General features: G+C 38.0%; 1 protein-coding gene and 1 pseudogene across 2 annotated transcripts in view; both read left to right on the top strand.

Moving 5' to 3' along the window:
* The window catches only part of SVEP1 (sushi, von Willebrand factor type A, EGF and pentraxin domain containing 1), a 181,682-nt gene extending 168,145 nt beyond the window's left edge, over nucleotides 1-13,537 (top strand). For both annotated transcript variants that reach the window (XM_038553086.1, XM_038553085.1), the window contains 5 exons: nucleotides 297-467; nucleotides 1,992-2,087; nucleotides 3,901-3,996; nucleotides 8,368-8,461; nucleotides 13,152-13,537. In XM_038553086.1, coding sequence (XP_038409014.1) covers nucleotides 297-467; nucleotides 1,992-2,087; nucleotides 3,901-3,996; nucleotides 8,368-8,461; nucleotides 13,152-13,173 — 479 coding nt within the window. In that variant the 3' untranslated portion in view covers nucleotides 13,174-13,537. The remainder of the gene's footprint in view (nucleotides 1-296; nucleotides 468-1,991; nucleotides 2,088-3,900; nucleotides 3,997-8,367; nucleotides 8,462-13,151) is intronic.
* LOC119874075 lies at nucleotides 8,730-8,828 on the top strand (annotated as a pseudogene).
* Nucleotides 13,538-22,086: the final 8,549 nt, after the last annotated feature.

Raw genomic sequence — 22,086 nt, 5'->3', positions numbered from 1 at the left:
CAATCCACAAGAGCTCATTGGGCTCCTAGAGACTTCTTGGCTGAGTAAAAAATGGCAGCGCAGCTTCAGTGTTTGAATTAGAAGACAAACCTTTGATCGTGCACATCTCATTTTTCTAAACAGGAGCAGATTATGCTTTTAATCCCTAGTATCTTTTAGTTATTATAAAAAGGTACCTTTATGTGTTTTATCCTTGCTCTTAAAATAAATTCAGTCTTTGGCTTGAGATTGTGTTCTCTTCTATCCACTGGCTGAGTTAGTAGCACAGACTTCATTGTGGTTTTGTTTTCCTGTAGAAATATCCTGTGGTCCACCAACTCATGTAGGAAATGCGATTGCTCGAGGCATACATTATCAGTATGGGGACATGATCACCTACTCATGTTACAGTGGATACATGTTGGAGGGCTCCCTAAGGAGTATTTGCCTAGAGAATGGAACCTGGACATCACCTCCTATTTGCAGAGGTAAGGAAATATTTGCATGGTTATGTCTCAGTGAAGCTGTAGTGAAATTCATATGAAAGTCTGACAAAGCCAATAACTGTATGCATGCTCTTTTATTTTTCCGTGGCTTTAAATTTTCTTTTGACATTTATGTCATTTTCCTTAACTTTATTATGGGTTTGAGTTTTGAAAGCTTTCATAGGGAACTCTGACCTGGCATATGGCTCCTTCCTGAGTCAATCATGGCTCTTCATAGTGTTCTACTCTCCAACTGCTAGGGGGAGCTGCAGCATGTCTGAGCCTTGAGGGTACCTCTGGGATACTCAGGTGTCTCAGCAGATTCCAGTTCCATCCTCATTCTGAACAGACCTTTAACCCCACTGGAGATGGGGTAGTCCATCCCATGGGCAATGTAAGAGACAAGAGGTACTGTCCAGTCCCAGGGAAATGAAGCCTACCTCTTGGTCTCCCTGGCCATGCTGGGGGTTGGTGAAAAGCACTCCATGTTTATATAAGCACTACTGTCCCTTCACTTGGTGTATTGAATTTGCAAACCCAAGAATGAATTTTGTGTGTGCATTCAATAAAATCTTCTTGGGGGAAGAAGGATCTGTGCTTCAAATTCTGCAAAATTGAAAGAGATAGATAATGAACCATTCTAGTATGTCCTAAAACTTACATTGTTCTAATAAAATAGAATTCTTTCTTACAAATCATGATTGTTCCATTCTACAAATATTTACTGAAAGTCAAGAGCTATGCTAGTGAACAAGACAAATATAACAAGGAACTAAAAGAAAACTCAGATTGTTGAGTGGGTTGTCCACATGAACAATGGTCAGATTTGGATTTGGGGTAAAAAGGCCAGAGCCTTTAATGACCCTTGGGGGATGGGACAATTGAGAAAAACCAATGAACAAATGGCATGGGCCTCAAAGAGGCAAGAGAGTTTGCAGGAGAAGGGAGATTAATTGTCTGAAAGCAACAATGAGAAATGAAATCACTAACACATGGGATATAAGAGAACAACCTCCTCATGAGAGGGCAAGGGAGGACGTAACAGCCTCATAGACTAGCCCAAGCTTCACTTAAAAACAGAAGCCAAATGAGACTTCAGTGTTTGCTTGCTCACTTGTTTGTTTCTTCACTTGCTTATTTTAAGACAATGAATGACGGTGGCAGCTCCCAAGAGCTATTGACCATCAAAGGCCATCTTTGGAAGGGCATTCTCAGCTCTGCTGAAAGAGACACTTCCCCTGGTCCAGACCAAAAGAGCTTACATTTTGTCTAAACCACGTTGTTCCCTTCTGCCCTGAATCCCCAAATTACTAAAATTTGGAAAACCATATTCTCAGAACTACCCAAGCTTGTTTATGCCCCTTTCTGAGAGCTCTCATGTTTATCCCTTTCTGAATCTTGAGATTTGCTTTTGTTTCTTTGCTTGACTCAAGGAAATATTATGAAATGTGAATAAGAAATCTTATTTTCTGACAAATACTCTTCCATAATTCCCTGGATTTATGATCCATCCTCCTTCTTTTCCAGCTGTCTGTCGATTCCCATGTCAGAATGGAGGTATCTGCCAACGCCCCAATGCTTGTTCCTGTCCAGATGGCTGGATGGGGCGCCTCTGTGAAGAGCGTGAGTCTATCCTCAAACCTTACATGTTATATCCTTAAATTTTACTTTGAATCCTGATAATTTGCCTGGAAGCTGCCAACTCGAGGAAGTTACTAGGAACTGGCTTTACTATTAGAAGGAATTGATTTGCTTAAATCCTGTAGCAGACCCGACAAGAGCGCCTAAAGTTGATCTGAGTATGTCAATTAGTTGCAAAAGATCTAGAATATAAATGACCTTTCAAATACAGTTATAAAGATCCATCCAGAGCCATTGCCAAATGCCTTTTGTCACAAATTTCCAAGAATCCTCTTGAGAAGGAACTTATAATAGAGGATTTCCCAGCCAATATCTTCCCTATCTCAGACCCACTTATGTACCACGCTGCTCATTGCTGCGGTTGGGAGAAATTCACGGCATTGGGTCACACTCTAGTATTTACAGCCCACTGTTGACTCTTTTTCATTAGGGGTAGTTCTTCTCAACTAAGAAAACAGGGAAAGTTGGCACTCTGGTATCTACACAATGCTTAGTAAATTATTATGGAATTTTGATCCTTATAAAAATACATTTGAATTTGAACTTTCAGGAGAATGAAAATAAGTGATTTTAAAAGGGTGTTTTTAATGTCTAAACTATACTTTGTTTCAGTATCTTTAAAAATATATATGGGGATAAAATGATTTCATGTTTCTTTGGGAGTGGTGTGTGTAAATCACATTAAGAGTCATTTGTGTGATGCCCATTGGTCTGTATCAGTTTTTTTGAAGGCCAGACACATTACAAGACATTCTAAAACTGTTTTGAGTGTAGCTTTTGCAACTAATCTGGAAAGGAAAATATGCAATGGAAATAAATTGAGGCTGCTAACAACTCATGAAAACAAGTAGTTTCACAGGGATTAAGAAAGAAGAGAAATTATGTTTTTCCTTCCTCTTCTCTCTAATCATTCCTTCCCATTTAGGACTCCCAAACTTGACTTGCTGTCATGCTAAGAGTCCAAAGACCAGGGAAACATTTACCCTGGAGGACCCTGATAGCAGGCCTAGCTTAGCTCACTGAGCATGTGCCCACCCTCCTGCATTAGACCAAGGCTTCCCAAACTTTAATGTCCATACAACCCATCTGGGAGATTTTAAATGCAGATGCTGATTCAGAAGTTCTGAGTTAGGACCTGAGATGTTGGCATTTCTAGCCTACACCTAGGTAATGCCAATGCTATTGGCTTGAGAACCGTACATTGTGTGGCAAGTCAATAGACAATCTCACTCCTTTTAAACGGACTATTCCTCTTTAAAGAGCTCAATGATTTCTAGGAAGAGTGATTGCCTTGGAGGCTGTAAGTGCCACTGCTCCAAGGAAATGAAGGGTGAGGTGTCCCATCACTACTAATGGAGATACTAATGTATTGCCAAAACCAGCCTCCAGGATACCCATCTGACCCTATTCTTACATTTAATTCAAGACAATAAGAAGCCTTGAGACAGCCAACCCTCTTGAGCATTTCATGTAATTTGAAAAGGAAATTTGAAATGATAATAAATGGAGAAGATTATTCTGTGAAGAGAGAGCAAAGCACTTAGCAGACGTCGATTATGGTATATCCTCTCTAAAAGAGTGCATTTGGCACTAGAGTCATTCTGTTAGGCTAAAGGTCCATCCTTACTTTCCTGCTGGTGTTTTTCCAATGATACTGATGAATAAACAGAACATAGCCAGGGAGACTCTCTAGTGGGTCATTGAGGGTTTTATCTTCCTGGAAAATGTTTTTTGAACACTTGAACATATCTGAGTGTATTTTGATTAAATCCTTTTCAATATATATCTTTTCTAGCAATATGCATTCTCCCCTGTTTGAATGGTGGTCGCTGTGTAGCCCCTTACCAGTGTGACTGTCCACCTGGCTGGACGGGGTCCCGCTGTCATACAGGTAGGCCTTCTCTCCGGGCTTGTTTTCTTGTTGCTTTGGCTCCAAGAGGCCCTAGAGGACACTGGTGAGTGTGACTCAGATTCACAGGTAGCAGTGAAACAAAAAGATGCCAAAACCTCCCAAGAATTCCTCAAGATGGTCTCTTGAATGAGAGTCTCAATGCTGGACTCTATAGCTGCTTCCAGAGACACCTGTCTGGGCCATGAACCAAAGATACGCATCTAAGTCAACTCAGTTGTCAGCCTTCTTCGTATCATCTGCTCTTTGCAGAACATTGAGAAAACATACAGAGGTTCAGAAGAATATTTATTTTAATCTCTATGAAATCGAATTACTAACTTGTCATAACTATTTAGAAAGAACAAGGCTCTGCATAAATACCATCTAAGTTAAAGTGAAAATCTCATCAAAGAGATAATTCCTTCACGGACAACAGTAACAAACTACTGTTGATTGATGGGAGATAAACACGTCCCCCTAAACACCCTTACCTATCTCAAATAAGACATCTGCTCTTCTACAGTTTAATAATTGATTATCCATCTGTCCTTATTCCCATTAGATTATATGCCACTTGAGAGCAGGGATACCTCTTTGTGATCGTTAGATACCCAGTACCTAGCATAGTGCCTGTGTATGATAAGTTTCTCATGTTAAAGAAATGATTCAGTTTAAAATGATAGGTTTCAACCTTTTTTAAAGTCTGAAATTTTAAGACAACTGTTAAAAGAATAGAACTTGCTGTATTTATTTGAGATTAATTCCAACATACCACCACCCCTCCTGTAAACAATATTTATACCACCTCTCTGGTGGGGTGAAACCAAGTAGAACAGGCATGTTGGTCCCAGAGCTTGTCATGAGCTCTAAGGCTGGGTGACGATATAATTTAGCCTTCAAACTAGGATATTTTTGCAAGCAAAAGGGGTGAACTAAGGAAATGGGAGTAAAATGTACTGTCACAGGCAAAACCAGTTGTGTAGTCCCCCTACCTAAAGCTGAAACAGCCATCCATGAATGTAGAAAAGTAAAGATCTACTGGAGGCTAAATGAGAAGCTTTTACTTGAAACCTAAAAGTACTCTATCTAGTGTTTGTAACAAATCAGCTTTGCTGTTTTATCTGCATTCCCCTAATTGAAGTCACATGCAAAGGAGTCTGGCCCTTTCCCAGTCATCTGACACTATAGGTGGTGGCCCTGCTCTTCCAGGTGGAGGCATCCTTGATTCTCCCACTCCTTCTGCTGAGATTACCAGCGTCAGCACCTTTCTGTTTCTCTCTACACAGTACCTCCTCCATCCTGCTGTGTCCCCGCTATCACCAGCTAGTAGAAGATCTCTTCTTGGGATCACCATCAGAGTCTACCGGTTAATCTTCCTGTATCTATTATTTCCAAGCTAAACATCATTATGTACTCCTTTTGGTGTACCTCTTTGCCCTATTTCAGAACCTAAAATGGTTCCCTGTGGTCTCCACATCCAGCCCAAAGTTTTCAGCACAAATTCTTCTGACTTCCAAGGCTCTGCAGAGGCTGACACACCTCTGATAAACTGATAAAACTCAGTTCTTGTCCAGCCAATCACACGCTGTCCCCTGCAGTGAGGGCTTCCCTGTTTATCCCCATCTCTCAGCGCAAGTTTGAGGTCTCCCTCTTTCCCCTCCCTCTCCAAACTTGGGTGCCCTGCCTAAGTTTCTTCTGGTTTCCAAACCTGCTTTATACCACAATAATCTATTTTCTAGCATTCCATTTCTATAGATATGACACAATTAGGTACAACCACGCAGTCTAAAGCCCCATTGATCTCATTTATTTGTATTTCTTTTAGCTCCTTGACTCCCTAATTAGCATAAGCTCCCTAATGACACTGAGCCACATAATGTTCCTTTCTTATAGCAGCTACCTAAGCACGTATCCTACTCACACACCCTACACACTAAGCATAAAACAGCATATGAAACAGGAGTTCCTGCCCTCTGGAATTTAATCTAGAGAAGCAGAAAGGATGTGGAATGGCCTATAAAGAGATAACTAGAGGTTAATTAAATTCTCTAAAAAGGGTTATGGCAACAGTGAATATGGGCATACTAACCCAGCACAGACATTCAGAAGTCTTCATAAGCATAGAATCAGAAGAAGAACAAGAGTAGTCACCAGGAGACGATCATTCTAGTCAAAGGCATGGAAGCATAACACAGGTGTGTTCAACATAGTAGAACTGAAGCCATGGAGGAAATGTAGGGGTGTGATTGGAAATGAAGCTATAAAGTTGGGCAGAGCCAAAGAAGGAAATGCATTGTGTGCCAAGGTCAAGATCCTGAATTATGTCTTATGAGTAACAGAAACCACTGAAAGGTTTTAAACAAAAAAATCACGTGATGAGATTTTCTTTTAGAAAAGTAATTTTGGCAGCAGTATGGAAAATGGCAGAAAGCAAGACATACAATAGGGAGACCACTTAGGAAGTTAATAAAGCAGCATTGGCAAGATGTAATGAAGTCTGAAAAAATGATAACCAGGAAGAGTGGATTTGAGAGAAGTTAGGGAGGTGACTCACTATTTGGTTATAGATTTATCGTGGGAATAAAAGTCTGAGATGCATCAAGATTGATTACACCTTTTGGGCACCTTAGGGAGTGGTGCCTTTTACTGAAACCGAGAACTCATGAGGAGCAGATGTGAAGGTATAGATGAGGAGTTAAGTAGCTACGTGCTGAGTTTGAGGAGCCTGTGAAACATATAAGGTAGAGGTCTGATAGTTTAGTTTGGGTTTAGGTTCCCAGAAGATACATCTAGATTGAAGATAGCGATACATAAGTCATCCCTGGAAAACATTCATGGAGAAAAGTGTAAGATGGTGCAGAAGGCACGTAGCCCAAAAGGAACATTGGGGGCATCAATGTTATAGGGAAAGAGGAAGGTAGTAAGGTATTAGGCAAAGAGGTGAAATGAATTTGTTAGTACAGTCAGGAACCACTAAATCATCACACTATTAAAAAGGAGTGGGGCATCTGGGTGCCTCCGTCACTTGAGCACCTGACTTTTGATTTCAATTCAGGTCATGATCTCAGGGTTGTGAGATCAAGCCTCACACTGAGCTCCATGCTCAGGGGGGAATCTGCTTGAGACTCTCTCCCTTTCCTTTTGCCCCTCCCTCAACTCATGCAGGCACGCACATCTGTGCTCTTTCTCAAAAATAAATAAATCTTTAAAAAGCAGAATCTATGGAGAGTGAGTTTTCAATGATTGGGTTTTATTTTTGCTTTTTAATCTTGCTTTGTTTCATAGTTTCCTCTTTATTTTGTGGCAAATACATACATTCTTTTGACCCACTGCTACTCTTGAACCCCCAAGAAAGTTACTCCAAGAGTGAAGATGGGTTTTACATTTGTCTTCTCTCTTCCCACCCAGTGCTTGCTTATCAAGTTTCTGGAACTTGCTGACATTTTCCCCATGCTTTATGGATGAGTGATTAAGGAAATGATATTTATTTATATTTCACCAAAGATGAGTTTTTCATCTAGGGAAACCTACTTTTCCAAGCTATCATGAGGCTGAAACATTTCCTGTTTCCAGCCTTCTTTCAACAGGAATTTTATTCTCTTCCACGAGGAAGTTCTTCTTCTCTTTGAGATGTTAAACTCATGGGTGTTAGGTCCTCATCAGTTTTTAGCATCTACAAGTTTTTTAACAAGTAAATTCATGCAGTTGAAGAGTGTGGTTATGACACAGTGGATTTGTGAGAAAGATGTCCAGATTGTAAATCTTTGGGTGTTCCCTCAGGGTTTTATCTGTGGCTGATTTTTAACTCTATTCCAGGTTCTATAATTCCAGTTAAAGATGGTAAAAGCCATGAAATATGTTTTCTAGCAAATACAAAGGGGCTTTGAATCATCTACTATTTTTCTTTCTTTCTTTCTTGCTTTTCATTATTTTAGATAATCTGGGCATCTGATGTCTGGTGTAATGACTCAGTCATAGAATTCACTGCTAGCTCTCTCCAGTGCTATATAATCTAATTGAACATATGAAAAATTTGCAGTTCAAACTGTATATGTCAAATTGGTTGCATACAGATTAAATGAAAAAAAAAATCAATGGATTTAATGTTATCAGCAAAGGTTTCAATACATAGGTAGGACTTAGCCTGGGACTTAAATATGAGAATGGATTAGCTTGGAGGGAAAGAGGGAGATGGTGTCACATAATGATGTGAGGTCAAAAAAGTGGTAGAAATGTGTAATACAAATGGTCAATGGGGAATAGCAGTGGCTGGAACAGAAAGCAGAGTCATATCTTATTCTGTGTGCCTTCATGGACATCTTCCAACTTGCTAAGTATTAATTAAGTAAATGCATGGATTTTTCATCCCAGCTGTTTGCCAGTCTCCCTGCTTAAATGGTGGAAAATGTGTAAGACCAAACCGATGTCATTGTGTCTCAGCTTGGACAGGACATGACTGCTCCAGGTAAGGCAATTAAAAATGAATGTTTATCTATAATGTAAAGAAGTTAAAAATCAAATTAAGTTTGTCCCAAAAGCTGGAAGGTATCTCTAGTTTAAGTATAAGCTGTTTGCATCCAAAAATGTCCATTTTCAGATCCTCTAAATTTGAACTAGAGCCAACACAAAGAAATATTCGTTAAGAATTGACAAAGTGATATCTCGAAAATAAATAATCTTGTACTCATCTGGGCAGCACGTAAACTGCCCAGATGGAACAGCTGTTTCCAGATGGAACAGTTCCAACTCTTCCAATTGGAACAATATAGAGGGGGTTAACATGGCCCCTTTAAAATGATAACATGCAAATTCATGAAACATTCCATAAACATTTCATAATTTTCCACAAAAAGGGGTTAATTAAACAAATAAATTAACTGCCCTCTTGAACAGAATATTACATCATTCATATGTAAGGATGTAAAATAAATAATAAACTCAATACATCATATTGATGTTCATTTGCATTCCTGATTACAATAAAAAAATAGTATTGAAATTGACAATGAATGTTTGTTTTTCAAGTCAAAAATCTTGTTTCATATTTCTAGTATATGTATATGCAGTATTTAATTGACTAAAGAAACTTATGTAAAAATATGTCTGTCAATTGGTTTCTCATTTCTAACCAGATAAATATCATGGCTAAGAAAAGATTATCACAAAAATAAGTCTAAGGGAAAATAGTTAAAAATAATTTAAACTTTTTTTTACGAAGTATCATTGATATACACTACATTAGTTTTAGGTATACAACATAATGATTTGATATTTATATATATATATATTGCAAAATGATTACCACAATAAATCTAGTTAGCATCCATCACCCCACATAATAACATTTTTTTCTGTTATTGTTTTCTGTTATTATTTTCTGTTAAGAACTTTTAAGATTTACTATCTTAGCAACTTCCAAATATGCAATATAGTGTTATTAACTATAGTCGCCATGCTGTACATGACATCCCCATGACTTATTTATTTTATTTATTTTTTTGACTTATTAATTTTATAACTGAAAGTTTGTATCTTTTGACTCCTTTCACTCATTTCACTCACCCTCTCCCCACCCCCTGCCTGTCTCTAGCAGCCATCTATCTGTTCTCTATCTGTAAGAGGGTTTTTTTGGTTGTTTGGGGTTTTTTTTAGATTCCACATATAAGTGAGATATGGTATTTGTCTTTCTCTGTCCAACTTACTTCACTTGGTATAATGCCCTCAGAGGTCATCCATGTTGCTGTAAATGGCAAAATGACATTTTTTTAATGAATGAATAGTATTTGTGTGTGTGTGTGTGTATCACATTTTCTTTATCTGTTCATCCATCAGTGGACATTTAGGTTGTTTTCATATCTTGGCTGTTATAAATAATGCTGCAATGAACATAGTGGTACATATATCTTTTCAAGCTAATATTTTCATTCTCTTCAGAAAATTACCCAGAAGTAGAATTGCTGGATTGTATGGCAGTTCTATTTTTAATTTTTTTTTTTTGAGGAACCTCCATACTGTTCTGCATAGTTGTACACTGTTGGTGATTTACATTCCCACCAACAGAACACAAGTGTTCTCTTTTCTCCACATTCTTGCCAAAACTTGTTATGTCTTGTCTTCTTGATAATAACCATTCTAAGTGTTGTGAGGTGATACCTCGTTGTGGTTTTGATTTGTATTTCCCTGGCGACTGATGATGTTGAGCGTATTTGAGTTTTTCATCTAGGGAAACCTTGCCTTTTAATCTTGAGCATAACCTTGAGCATATTTTCATGTACCTTTTGGCCTTCTGTATGTCTTCTTTGGAAAAATGTCTATTCAAATCCTCAGCCTATTTTGAATCAAATTGTTTGGGTTGTTTTTTGATTTTGGTTTAAGGGTGGTTTTTTTTTTTTTTTTTTTTTTTTTTTTTTTTTGCTATTGGGTTATGTAAGCTCTTTCTATATTTTGGATGGTAATCTCTTATCAGATATATGATACCATGCAGTAGGTTGCCTTTTCATTTTGTTGATGATTTCCTTTGCTGTACAAAAGATTTTAGTTTGATGTAAACCCACTTGTTGATTTTTGCTTTTGCTGTCTTTGCTTTTGCTGTCAAATCAAAAAAAAAAAAATTCATTACCAAGACCAATGTCAGGAGCTTGCCAACCATGTTCTCTTCTAGGAGTCTTATGGTTTCAGCTCATATATTCAAGTGTTTAACCCATTTTTGGTTAATTTCTATGTATGGTTTAAGTAAGGGGTCCAGTTTCATCCTTTTCCATGTGGCTGTCCAGTTTTTCCCCAATACCATCTGTTGAAAAGATTATTCTTTCCTCACTGTACCTTCCTGGCTCCTTTGTCATAAATCAATTGACCATATATGCATGGGTTTATTTCTGGGCTCTATTCTGTTTCATCAATCTATGTGTCTATTTTTTATGCCAACACTATGCTATTTGGAATACCATAGCTTTGTAATATACTTTGAAATCAGAGAACATTATGCTTCTAGCTTTGTTCTTCTCTCTCAACATTTAAGCTTTTTTAAACTTTGGGAAATGTCAGACATACTACATCATACAATGGATAAAATATTTTCAATATTATAACATCGTCCTCAGAAATGTTGAAATGTCAGAATATTACCAGCTCTATTTTGAGACTTTCATTATATATTATTGTATTACATCACTTAGATTTGTATTATGTATGCTTACTTTCATCTTATAATAGTCATTAAAAACAAATGGATATTTTCATATTCCCTTTAAAAAGTGGGAAATTTAGTTAACTGAAAACAACTCTAATTTTTCCATTTCCTTTTATTTCATTGTGATGAGAATATCAGAGTCAACTTGCAAAGACAAAAATTTATTAAAGTCCAAACTTGATTTTTAAAAAAGTCAGTCACATGCCAATGAATTTCTCCGTATCATCTCAAGTATATGCCACCTTTGCAGAGAGAAAAAAAAACCCAAAGAGCAAATTTGGATTATATATGTAGAAGCTTCCAAGATAAAAATGATAGTTTTACCTGAGAGCAGAGTTGAAAGAATTGAAGAAAATGAAAATCAAGCTGGAATGAAGTTCTGGGGAAAAAAGGAGAGAGAAAAAGAAAAGATAGAAGGAATAAGAATGGCAGTGACTCAAAAAGGAACAGGAAGTATTTATAACATTCTTATAATTTTAGACTCTCTACTCAACTCCATCTTGTAGTTAAGAAAAGGACCTCCAGAGTTTGTTTGTGTGGTTCCCTAACATCAAAATACTCCCCATAAGAGCTCTTTCTCAACTAGGGGAAGGATAACTATTAACTTTTGTGAAAATATTGTCTACTAATAAAGAAGAAAAATCTAGATTTTCTTATGCAAAAGTTCAATAAAGGAATCCATATGTGTATGTTCAGCAAAATAAGCTCCGGGAGCGTATCCCACATTTAAGGAAAGGTCATCTTCAACCCAGAAGACTGGGTAAGCCCCTGCCTCCTTGTACTGTGAGCGATTATCCTAGGAGAAACATCTTAGTTAGGACTCTCTCACCGTAACTTTAACTTGCTCAATTAAAGAAAGGAATATGTTGTCCCAATAGAAGGACCGTGCATTGAACCCAAAGACGTGAGATGCCTAAGCATTAGTAGGACCAGACTGAAGACTTGAAAGCCACCCAAGACCCTCCACTGCCCATCTCCCCTCCTCTCTCCAGTGCCTGCTCCATCCTCTGCAGTGTGGTTTTCTCTGCTACTCGGTTCAAGTGGAAGGACCGACCTGCTTACAACTTCCACATTTTACAGATCATACCATAGCATCCACAGAAATAGAGTGCTGACCCAGTTTAAAACTCCAGGAGAAGAACTGACTACTCCAGATCTATTCAAGGGCCCACCATGGATTAGTGAACTGTGGTCCTAGGTTGAGTTACTCTGTACTAATGTGAAGAGTCATTTTGTCAAAATCTTTACTTTTTGGGGAAAGGGGAAAGGAGGCTGAAGATTCCATGAACAAAGAAAGGTGGAATGTGATTCCCTGAAATGGGAAGAGGAGAAAGCTTTTCTGAGAAATCAAAACAGTAAATGTTTCCAAGCATGTTTTTATTTCCTTCTCTCCCACAAGATTGCATCCTTCCTACTGAGTACAGGCACAAAAAAACAATGCTCCATAAAGCTTGTTCACAGATGGGGCAGTTTCCAGGCAGCAGTAGCTGCTGGTGGTGAAACGCCCTGTGACATCCATTAACTCCCTCAACCTATTACCTGCTCTGCTGATGAGTAAGACCGACCCAGTATTGTTCCCAGGTAGTTCCATCTTTCAGAAAAAAAGCGCCTTTCCTCTGATCTCCATGTGTATCTTCAGAAAACTGATCCTAAATAAATGCCATAAATTATTAACTGTTAATGCCATAAGGGACCTTCAGATTTGAAGTCCAAACTCATCGTTTTACATATAAGAGGATTATCAGACAGGAAACTGAGCCAGGATCAAAACTCAGGTTCTGCTGATTCTCGGGTCTTTCCGTAAGATGATACGTGTTCTCCGTGTTCTTCTGACCCGCATCCGTACAAAACAATGTCATGGATGATGCCCAGGCATCTGAGACTTTCAATCCTGTTTGAATCAGCCCCTAAACTATTACCTCTTCGGTTCAGTTCTTCTGTTGAATCTCTTTGTTTTTTGTTCCAGGAAAAGGAGGACTGGGTTTTAACAACTGCACAGCCAACCCGCTCTCCTAAAGGCAGGATCATCTCTTCCTGGGAGTCCTGGGCATCCTTGAACTTATGCAAAGAAATTCCAACACGGTGCTGGGTCTTGTTTTGTTTGGTAAACTTGTTATTTGGGGTTTGCCTTTGTATTTTGTGTTCTATTTTGTTATTCCTTGTGACATACTTTCTTACATGTTTCCATTTTTAAATATGCTTGTATTTTCTAAATAAAAGTATATTAAATCGATGCTGCTCCACTCACAAAATGTACATACTCTGCTGTCTACTGGGGAAGTTCCCGCTACACATTTTTATTCGGTTACTTAAAATGATTTTTCAATTAAAATATATTTTGCTATTAAATCATATTTGGCTGGATAGTGCCATTTTGTGAGATGTCCAGGAAATAATGAAGAGGATAAAGATCTTTCATCCATGCTGCCGACACAATGCAGGATCACATGCAGCATACAGGGTACCAAGAAATCACAAATCACAATAAAGGAGACCCCTCTCATTCCAATTCCATCTTCTCTACATAATGGGAAACAATAAAGGTTTCCTTTTATTTAGTCAGTGGGTAACTATTGGACCTTATCCTCCACACAGAATGCTGCCCTGGTGCTGAGGGCATCCTGGCTAATTCCTTTCCCAGCGTTTGGAAAGCTATGGGCAAACACCTTAGTGGATGGAGGAAAAAAGTATGATCATGGCTCACAAAACAAAGTGCTTCCCCTTCCTTCTCAAGGGTGGAATAAGAAATGCAAGAACCGGAAGATTAATACAGAGCCCACTACTGTGTCATAATCCCACACCTCACTGCTTTGGAAGGTAGGAATAGCAGGACAGAGAAAGGGATGGAAAAAGGCAAAGGGGAGAATTTGCCCAAAACTGTGTGTTTGTGGAAAAGAATTGAGGCTGCCCCTCAGTCCCTACTAACTCCATCACTGTACCTCTGCCAGGATACTTTCCCCAGACTTCTGGAAAATAAAGCCAAACACTAGATTGTGTTTAAAATAGGAAAAATCACAATCAACTCACCTTGATCCTGGGAGAAAAGCTCCCAAATAGGACATAGGGTGCATTGTAACACTATGAAGAAATGCAGGAACAATGAAAAAGATCTTGATTGTCCTAGTGATTGTCTTCACTGCCCTTCACCTCAGCCGTTGACTTCTCCTTCTGTCTCCTGACATTCACTCTCTTGACCAATTTTAGATGCTTATAAGTATACCTTTTATTTAGCTTATGGATGTCCCATCAGCCTCCAAACTATGTTGACCTTTGTCATTTATCATCATAAAATCACAAAATGAAAGCCAAGTAATAAAAAGAAAGATGGTACCAGAAAATCTAAGCTGGCGAAAGCTACTGCATCTGAAAACAAAACTCAGCTCTGAAAATGTACCTACTAAGTGGAATTTGTATTGGGTTGCTTTGAATAGATGAAAAGATCTTTACTTCATAGTAAGTCAAATTATTAGTGTTATGCAGACAGTACAGTGAAGCATCATGCAAATGAGGTTTGCAAATGACATCTCATATCTGGAAATGCGAGTCACAGTGTAACAATACCAAAATTAACTGAAGAATGTTACTTTTTAAATTTTCAGGACTGCATACATTCCTAGTGAATTCTTAAATTTCTAAAAAGGAAGTAAGGGTGTTCGTCCAGCATACTAAAGCATATCTGTTTCAAACCAACTATAACTAGTCCTGGAGTGAAGTATTAAATGTTTCCCATTCACATCAGAAGTGAAGCAAAAAAGCTATCTCCACTGATGTTTTAACCAAAGTAGTAATACATAAATTTATCAAATAAATAAAAGGTATACAAATGAGAAAATTAAGAGGCACAGTTTTTTATTCTGGCAAAAGGTATGGTGATATACCTTATAAAATGAAAACCCAAAGGCATGAAAATTCATTTAAAAACAATGAGTCAAATAAACTGAGTGGTTACAGATAAGTATACAAAAAGAGCTTTCCTAAATGTCATTTATAAATAGGATATATAGTAAAAAAAAATCCTATTCACAATATCAATATATACATACATATGTATGTATGTATGTGTATGTATGTATGTATTATATAGATAAGAAATACATGTGACCTTAAGGAAGAATATTATAAAATCATATGTATAAACATTTGTAAATGCTCAAACCACAAGAAGCCTGCCATTTCCTCAATGAGAGAATAACATGTCTTAAAGAAGTTGATTTTTCCCAAATAAAATTATAGGCATAATTTAATTCCAGTCATACTTGCCATATTTGATTTTTTTTGAAGCGTGACCAAATTACTTACTCTAATGTTCATTGGAGGAAAAGTAGAAAATTAAAATATTTCAAAGAAAAATAATGAAAAGGCCCACTTTACTAAAAACCAAAACAATTCAAAGCTGCACTAATTTAAATAGTGCACGATGGAACAAGAATCACAAAGGCATCAGTGTGATAGTCTGTATGCATAAATTCAATTTTTTTGCTTAAAAAAAACTTTCAGCAAAGTTTAATATCCATTTTCTTTTTTTAATTTTTTAATTTTTTATTTATTTATTTTTTAATATCCATTTTCAATAAAATCTATAAAACTCATACTGGAAAGGTACTGCTCTATGAGAGGCTTTTCTTTTCAAACTAATATCCAGGATGCTTAGTAGAAGCTGACTACAAATTAACTGAAGTCAGTGGGTTAGGGTATGCTGTGTCCAAATAAATCTTAAGTTCCTGTGGCTTCTCAAAAATGACAAAGGATGTAGCAAAACCAAACATGGTCAGGAGGAGACAAAAAACAAAGACTGACATTAACCTTGTGGACCCTGAAACCATTATGCTCTGTGAAAGAAGCCAGATGCAAAGGGTCATTTATTGTTTGATCCCATTTCTGTGAAATGCCCAGCATAGGCAAATCTACAGGGACAGAAGATGAACAAGGAGAGAATGAGGAGTAAATGCTGATGGGTACAGAATTGTTTGGAGGGTTATGGACTATTCTGCAATTAAACAGTGGTGATCATTGCACAACTTTGTGAATATATGAAAAACCACAGATTTGTCCACTTCAGAAATAATTTGAAAATAAAATTTTAAGCAATCTGCAAAAGAAACAAATAAATTTGACTACAAAATGTGAAAACTTCTCTCACAAGTCAAAAATTACCATTAACTGAATTTTAAAACCAAGCAAAAACATACATGACAAAATAACAATATTCTAAAATATTATGATTTAATAGATAACCATTAGAAAACATTTTGTTTGGGGCCGAGATATGCACAAACAATTCACTAAAGAAGAAATACAGATAGAAAAAGGAGCAGTCTCATGAATTATAAAAGAAATGCAAATTAAAATAATACAGATTTTTGCCTACCAAATTGGCAAAGATTTTTAGTGGTGGTGGTGGTAGTATTTGTTTTAAAGATAATACGCAGTTGGCTATTAAATAGAATCATTTTCTTGAACTTCTCTAGGAAATGTACAACCTTTCTCCAAAACAATTGGCAACATGTATTACAAGCTTTAAAAATATGCATGTGTATTTCTTACCTCAGTAATTCCTAGTCTGAGAAGCAATCCCATAAAAAAAATCTGACTTAGGGGCTCCTGGGTGACTCAGTTGGCTAAGCACCCAACCCTTGATTTTGGCTCAGGTCATGATCTTAGGGTCCTGGGATTGAGCCTCATGTCAGGCTCCACGCTCAGTAGGAAGTCTGCTTGAAGATTCTCTTGCTCTCCTTCTGCCCCTTCCCTTTGCTCATGTGTTCTTAGGTGCTCTCTCTCTCTCTCTCTCTCTCTCATTGTAAGTAAATAAATCTTTTTTTAAATATCTGACCTAGAGGCAAATATTTATCTACAAAGACCTCAACAGCATTTTTAGTATTAAAAATTAGCAACAGCTTACATGACTAAAAATCCTGGAATTGGTTATGGAATTCATGGTATATATATATATATATATATATATATATATATATATAGGATTGAATATAATGAAGCCATTAAGTATTATATTTACAAAGAATTTTAATAACATGAAAAATCATTATGGCATAACATTCAGTGGAAGATAGTATATGAAATGTGCTTATGGGGTCGCCTGGCTGGCTCAGTTGGTGGAATGTGTTTCTTGATCTCAGGGCTGTGAGTTCAAGCCTCACATTGGGTGTGGAGATTACTTAAATATAAAAACTCTTAAAAAAACAACAAATAAGTGCTTATAGCGTGTTCTCTATTGCCTAGAATATGCATATGCAGTATGCATAGGAAGAGATTTGCCAAACTTTCTTTCAATGATTTTCCCCAAGACATGGAACATTGGGAAATTTTTATCTCTTATACAAATTTCTCCTTTATTTATTAATTTTTTGCTGAAACATGCAGAGAATTTATATTTATCGCATATGTTAATATTTAAAGAACAGAGTCACATATAGAAGTTCAGGCAAGGTATTAGTACGGTTCAAGGACCAACAGCAATATTTTGAAATATATTTTCAATGAAATATGTTTTCAATGAAAATATGTTACTTTTATATTCATAAGTATATTTTCATATTCATCAAAAGTAATCTTAAATTCATAAAAATTAATTGAAGTAAAAGCCCCACACTAATGCATAGGTCATCTTTCTATCTACCCTAATTAATCTGGCGTAGTCATTGGCATAATTTGAAAGATCTTGTCTTCATAAAGTTTTGTTTAAACACTTCTTCAGGGGCACCTAGATGGCTCAGTTGGTTAAGAGTCTGCCTTCAGCTCACGTCTTGACCTCAGGCCCTGGGATGGAGCCTCATGTCCGGTTTGCTCAGCAGGAAGTCTGCTTCTTCCTCTCCCACTGCCCCATCCCCTCCCCTCTCCCTGCTCCTGCTCTCTCTCTCACACTCTCTCTCAAATAAATAAATAAAATCTTAAAAAAAACAAAAAACAAACACTTTCTCAGGAATATTTAGAGAAGAATTCAGATTAAGGTGATCATTAGGTTAATATAAAGATGGAAACTGCTACCCAGAGGAAATATATATAAATTTTGAGCTACATTTCTGCACCTGGGAAAAATATTCACTGATGATCAAATTGAAGGATTTAACAAATTAATTTTTGGGACTGTTAAGTGTATTTTTACAGTATATCCTTGTGCTTCATGCTCCAGACTGAATGTAAGAGACTGACACAAGATTGCAAATTTACAGGCCAGATTACATCAGAATTACTTTCTTATGCTTCCTTAGCAACCAACATAGTGACAGCAGTACTCTTTTATTTTTTTAAGGGATTACACCTAATTACTCATGATTCCCTCCTACCTCTGATCTTAAGGCAGTGACAACAACTTCAGACTTCCATTTTTTTTTCTCCTTAATGATCTTACAAATCAGCTATTCCAGGTAACCCGGGCCCCAAATGCAGACTTGGATGGCACCTGAATGAAATGGACTGTTTTAAAAGTAATGCAAGGTTGCAAACGTGTTCTAAGTGCCACCCATCTACATGTTCCTAGCTGCAGTCGTCAGTGGGCAAAGCCACTTAAAAATACATGCTCTTCCAGTGGAACCTTGCTGGCCTGTTGAGTTTTGTGAAACGAAGCCTCACTACTTTAGAGACCCACACAGAGCTGGGCAGCTTGGGTGTCTCTAAGAGTTACAGTACAGACTGCTGTCCTGGGGGAGAGATGCTGATCACACCCACCCCTCACAGAACACATTTTTCTGGTGCGTTCCCTCCACCCTCATGAGTCCCAACCTGTCTAATTACACGCCTGATCCTCGCCCTTCTGAATCACTGAGATCCCTCCTTTCATTATGTCCACTGGATCTTTTGCTTTCCCGGTGGAGTACTTCAAGCTGGCTTCTGCTTCTGTAAGTTCAAGTGTATCCGATCAGCCAAGGCAATAAAGAGTGTGAACTGACAAACTAGAAAAACCTGAATGAATGGATTAAGGTGAAAACCACAAAAAAGAAGCAAAAACCATGTGCGTTTGTTGCTTGAGACTCTCTGAGAGCTGTTGTGGAGACTCTCTGAAGTATGTAATCAAAGGGGAAAGATTTCCAAACTCATTTTTGCACACCTAATAGTTGTCGGCCTGCTGCTTTGGCATTTAAAATATATTTTCTCCCAAGCTGTCTCAAAAAGTTGTTAGAATTGGAAGTTATATGGATGCCTTGTGTTAACCAGTGGCTGGATAAATGTTCACATCCTCCGTCTCCTTAGCCCCTTCCCAACCCTTCTTGGCTAATTCTACAAAGCTCCCTGTTGACCTTAGGAAAACTGAGGTACCAAGAAGCAATGCTGGGGCACCTGGGTGGCTCAGTGGTTGAGCAATCTGCCTTTGGCTCAGGTCGTGATCCCAGGGTCCTGGGATCGAGTCCCAGTTTATTATGACAGCCTATGTTTCTGGCGTTTGCAAGAGAAAATGTTCCTAATCACAAAGCAGCCTTGGTTTTTGTGAGAGTCCCACCAAACAACTGTAGGCTATGTTTAAAGGGCAGCCCAAAATGTTCCATAAGTCATAATTGCCACATTGAGAAGACTTCATGATGAATGGCTTTTCAGTTCTCTGAATGCCCATGTTGTCATCTCCAGGCCTTGGCACAAGTCATTCCTTTCACCTGTGTCACTGTTCTTACTCCCAGTTCTGACCTAACCCCCACCAGGGTAATCACCATCCCCCACGCTGTTCTTGGGTTCTCGAATGTCATGGACTGTGCCCTAAACCCCATTGCTTCCACCCCAAAGTCAACTTCATAGGATATAGGGAGAGTGACTTCTGCCCTTTCTTACTCCAATATTCCCTCTAGTCAACGATGCCAATGAGTAGAACAGATAAACCAATGTTCTATCCACCTACAGAATGAATATACAATGTGTATAAGATTCAAAAGGAGAAACAACAGGTCAGATATATCCAGAAGCTGTCTTACACACACACACACACACACACACACACACACACCCCACAATCCTTTTTATTCCTATTAAAATATTAAAATCATCCATGATGTTGGTCTTAAGACACTGCCTAGCTTGCTACCCTGGAAACTTGGGTAAATCCAAAAATACAGAAATGGAACCTTGGCATCTCAAGAATGTGCTAATACTTCAGTAGGATTTTTGTAGCCACTGCCTCAGCAGTACTCACCTTGGCACATGCTATTTTGTTTCCATCATTACAAGGCATTTATTTTTCAATCTACGTAGCAGCTTTAACCTTATTACATAAAGTTATGTGGATGTGTGATCTATGAAAACTGTTCATTTTTATTTCCTAGCAATTGAAATCCTTCCTCAGGAATATGCCAGGATAGAACTGTGAGGGAAAACTGTCTACCTCTATTGTACACAGAAGAAGTGGAAGTTCTTCGGTTAAAAGGGCATTAATTAATCAGGAAAAATTAGACACAAACCGAGTATCAGATGAGTATTTGGGATTATCATTGATTTCAGTGGTTGGGCTGGTGGTATTTTCATTATGTTTTTAAGGCTTGGTATATTAGACAGTCATACTGAAGTGTTTATTAGTGAAAATATATGGATGCTTGGATATGCTTTTAAATGCCCCAGGAAAAAAAAGTGGGGGTCAGGCAGGAACAGCTAAAGCAAGAACAGTAGAATGCTGCTAAGAGCTGAAGCTGAGTGAGTTATCCTCAGGGTTCATTACACTGTCCTCTCTACCTTTGGGTGTGGTTGAAATTCTTCTTCACAACCAATGTGTTTACATCACATTTATTGGCTAGTAGCTGATGAGAGCCTTGTGTTTGATATTCCTGAGACTTGGAGAGAAGGTATTGCTGCTCAATCCACAAACAGGCAAATGCATTGGTGTCTAGGAAACCACAGTGTGAAGTTCTAGAACATTTAGAGAGTCGCTTTCTAAAATGAAAATGTAGCTGGCTCACTCTCATGGTCACTTTTCATATCATGTCAGATCTCTGAACTTAATTGCTTCATCCTCTGGGCACTCTGTACACATATCTATTAAGGCAATTTTCTCTTTATATCCTGACTAGTTTATGTGTCTGAGTCTCCAGAATGGCAAGAGTTATTTCTTATTTATGGATACAGTGAAGAGAAGCACAGGCTCTGGAATTGAACCACCCACATTCACATCCTGGCCCTTCCCCTTATGAGCCACATCATCTGGACAAGGTCCTGTCCAAGAGCCTCTCTTTCCTCATCTGCATAATGTAAACAATAATAGGACCTACTCTGATGGCTGTTGTTGTGAGGATGACAAAGTCTCACAAATAAGTAAGTGTTCGCACAATTCACTGAATCAGTCAATTTTTCTCAGTTGAGTACATTTCCTTGTGAGTCCCATTACTACACTAACCATCCATGGGACTGTAACCCAAGCTCTGTTATTTCCTGACTCCACATTCTGTCCAAGCGACCAGACTAGACTGGAGGAAACATTACAATACTGAATACTGAGCTCTTCAGAGGAAATACAGACAACATTAGTCACCATGCAATGTTGCCGATACTCTAGACAGGTGAATTCTGTGGATTATGGATTTTGATGGCCCTAAACCTCTTCCACGAAAAAAAGAATGACATTGAGATAACTGCACGGCCAAGCACCAGAATTGGAATTGAAGAGCACTCTAATTCTTGGCCCATTCTTGTGGCTTGCTATCAAGTTGCCAAGACAATCAATTTTCCCATACCCTACTACCCAGTGTCACTGCTACCAGCACAGCACAAGAGGCCCTCCTCTAATAGTTCCACTGGCTTGGTGTTCAGCATTCTGATCTATGTATTAGAATAAGGCCTTAAGGACTAATAAAATCTTGACCGGAGTTGCCTGACCACATCCCCAGATGTAACAGTGTAGCATGTAGCAATTAAACGTAGATTTTAACATAAGCCACAATATTCAGAAGAGTTGGGATATTTAACATGTGTCA

The sequence above is a fragment of the Canis lupus genome, chromosome 11, assembly GCF_011100685.1.
Source record: "Canis lupus familiaris isolate Mischka breed German Shepherd chromosome 11, alternate assembly UU_Cfam_GSD_1.0, whole genome shotgun sequence".
Lineage (NCBI taxonomy): Eukaryota > Metazoa > Chordata > Mammalia > Carnivora > Canidae > Canis > Canis lupus.
Note: the sequence above shows the minus strand (reverse complement) of the source record. Positions and strands in the feature narration are given on the sequence as shown.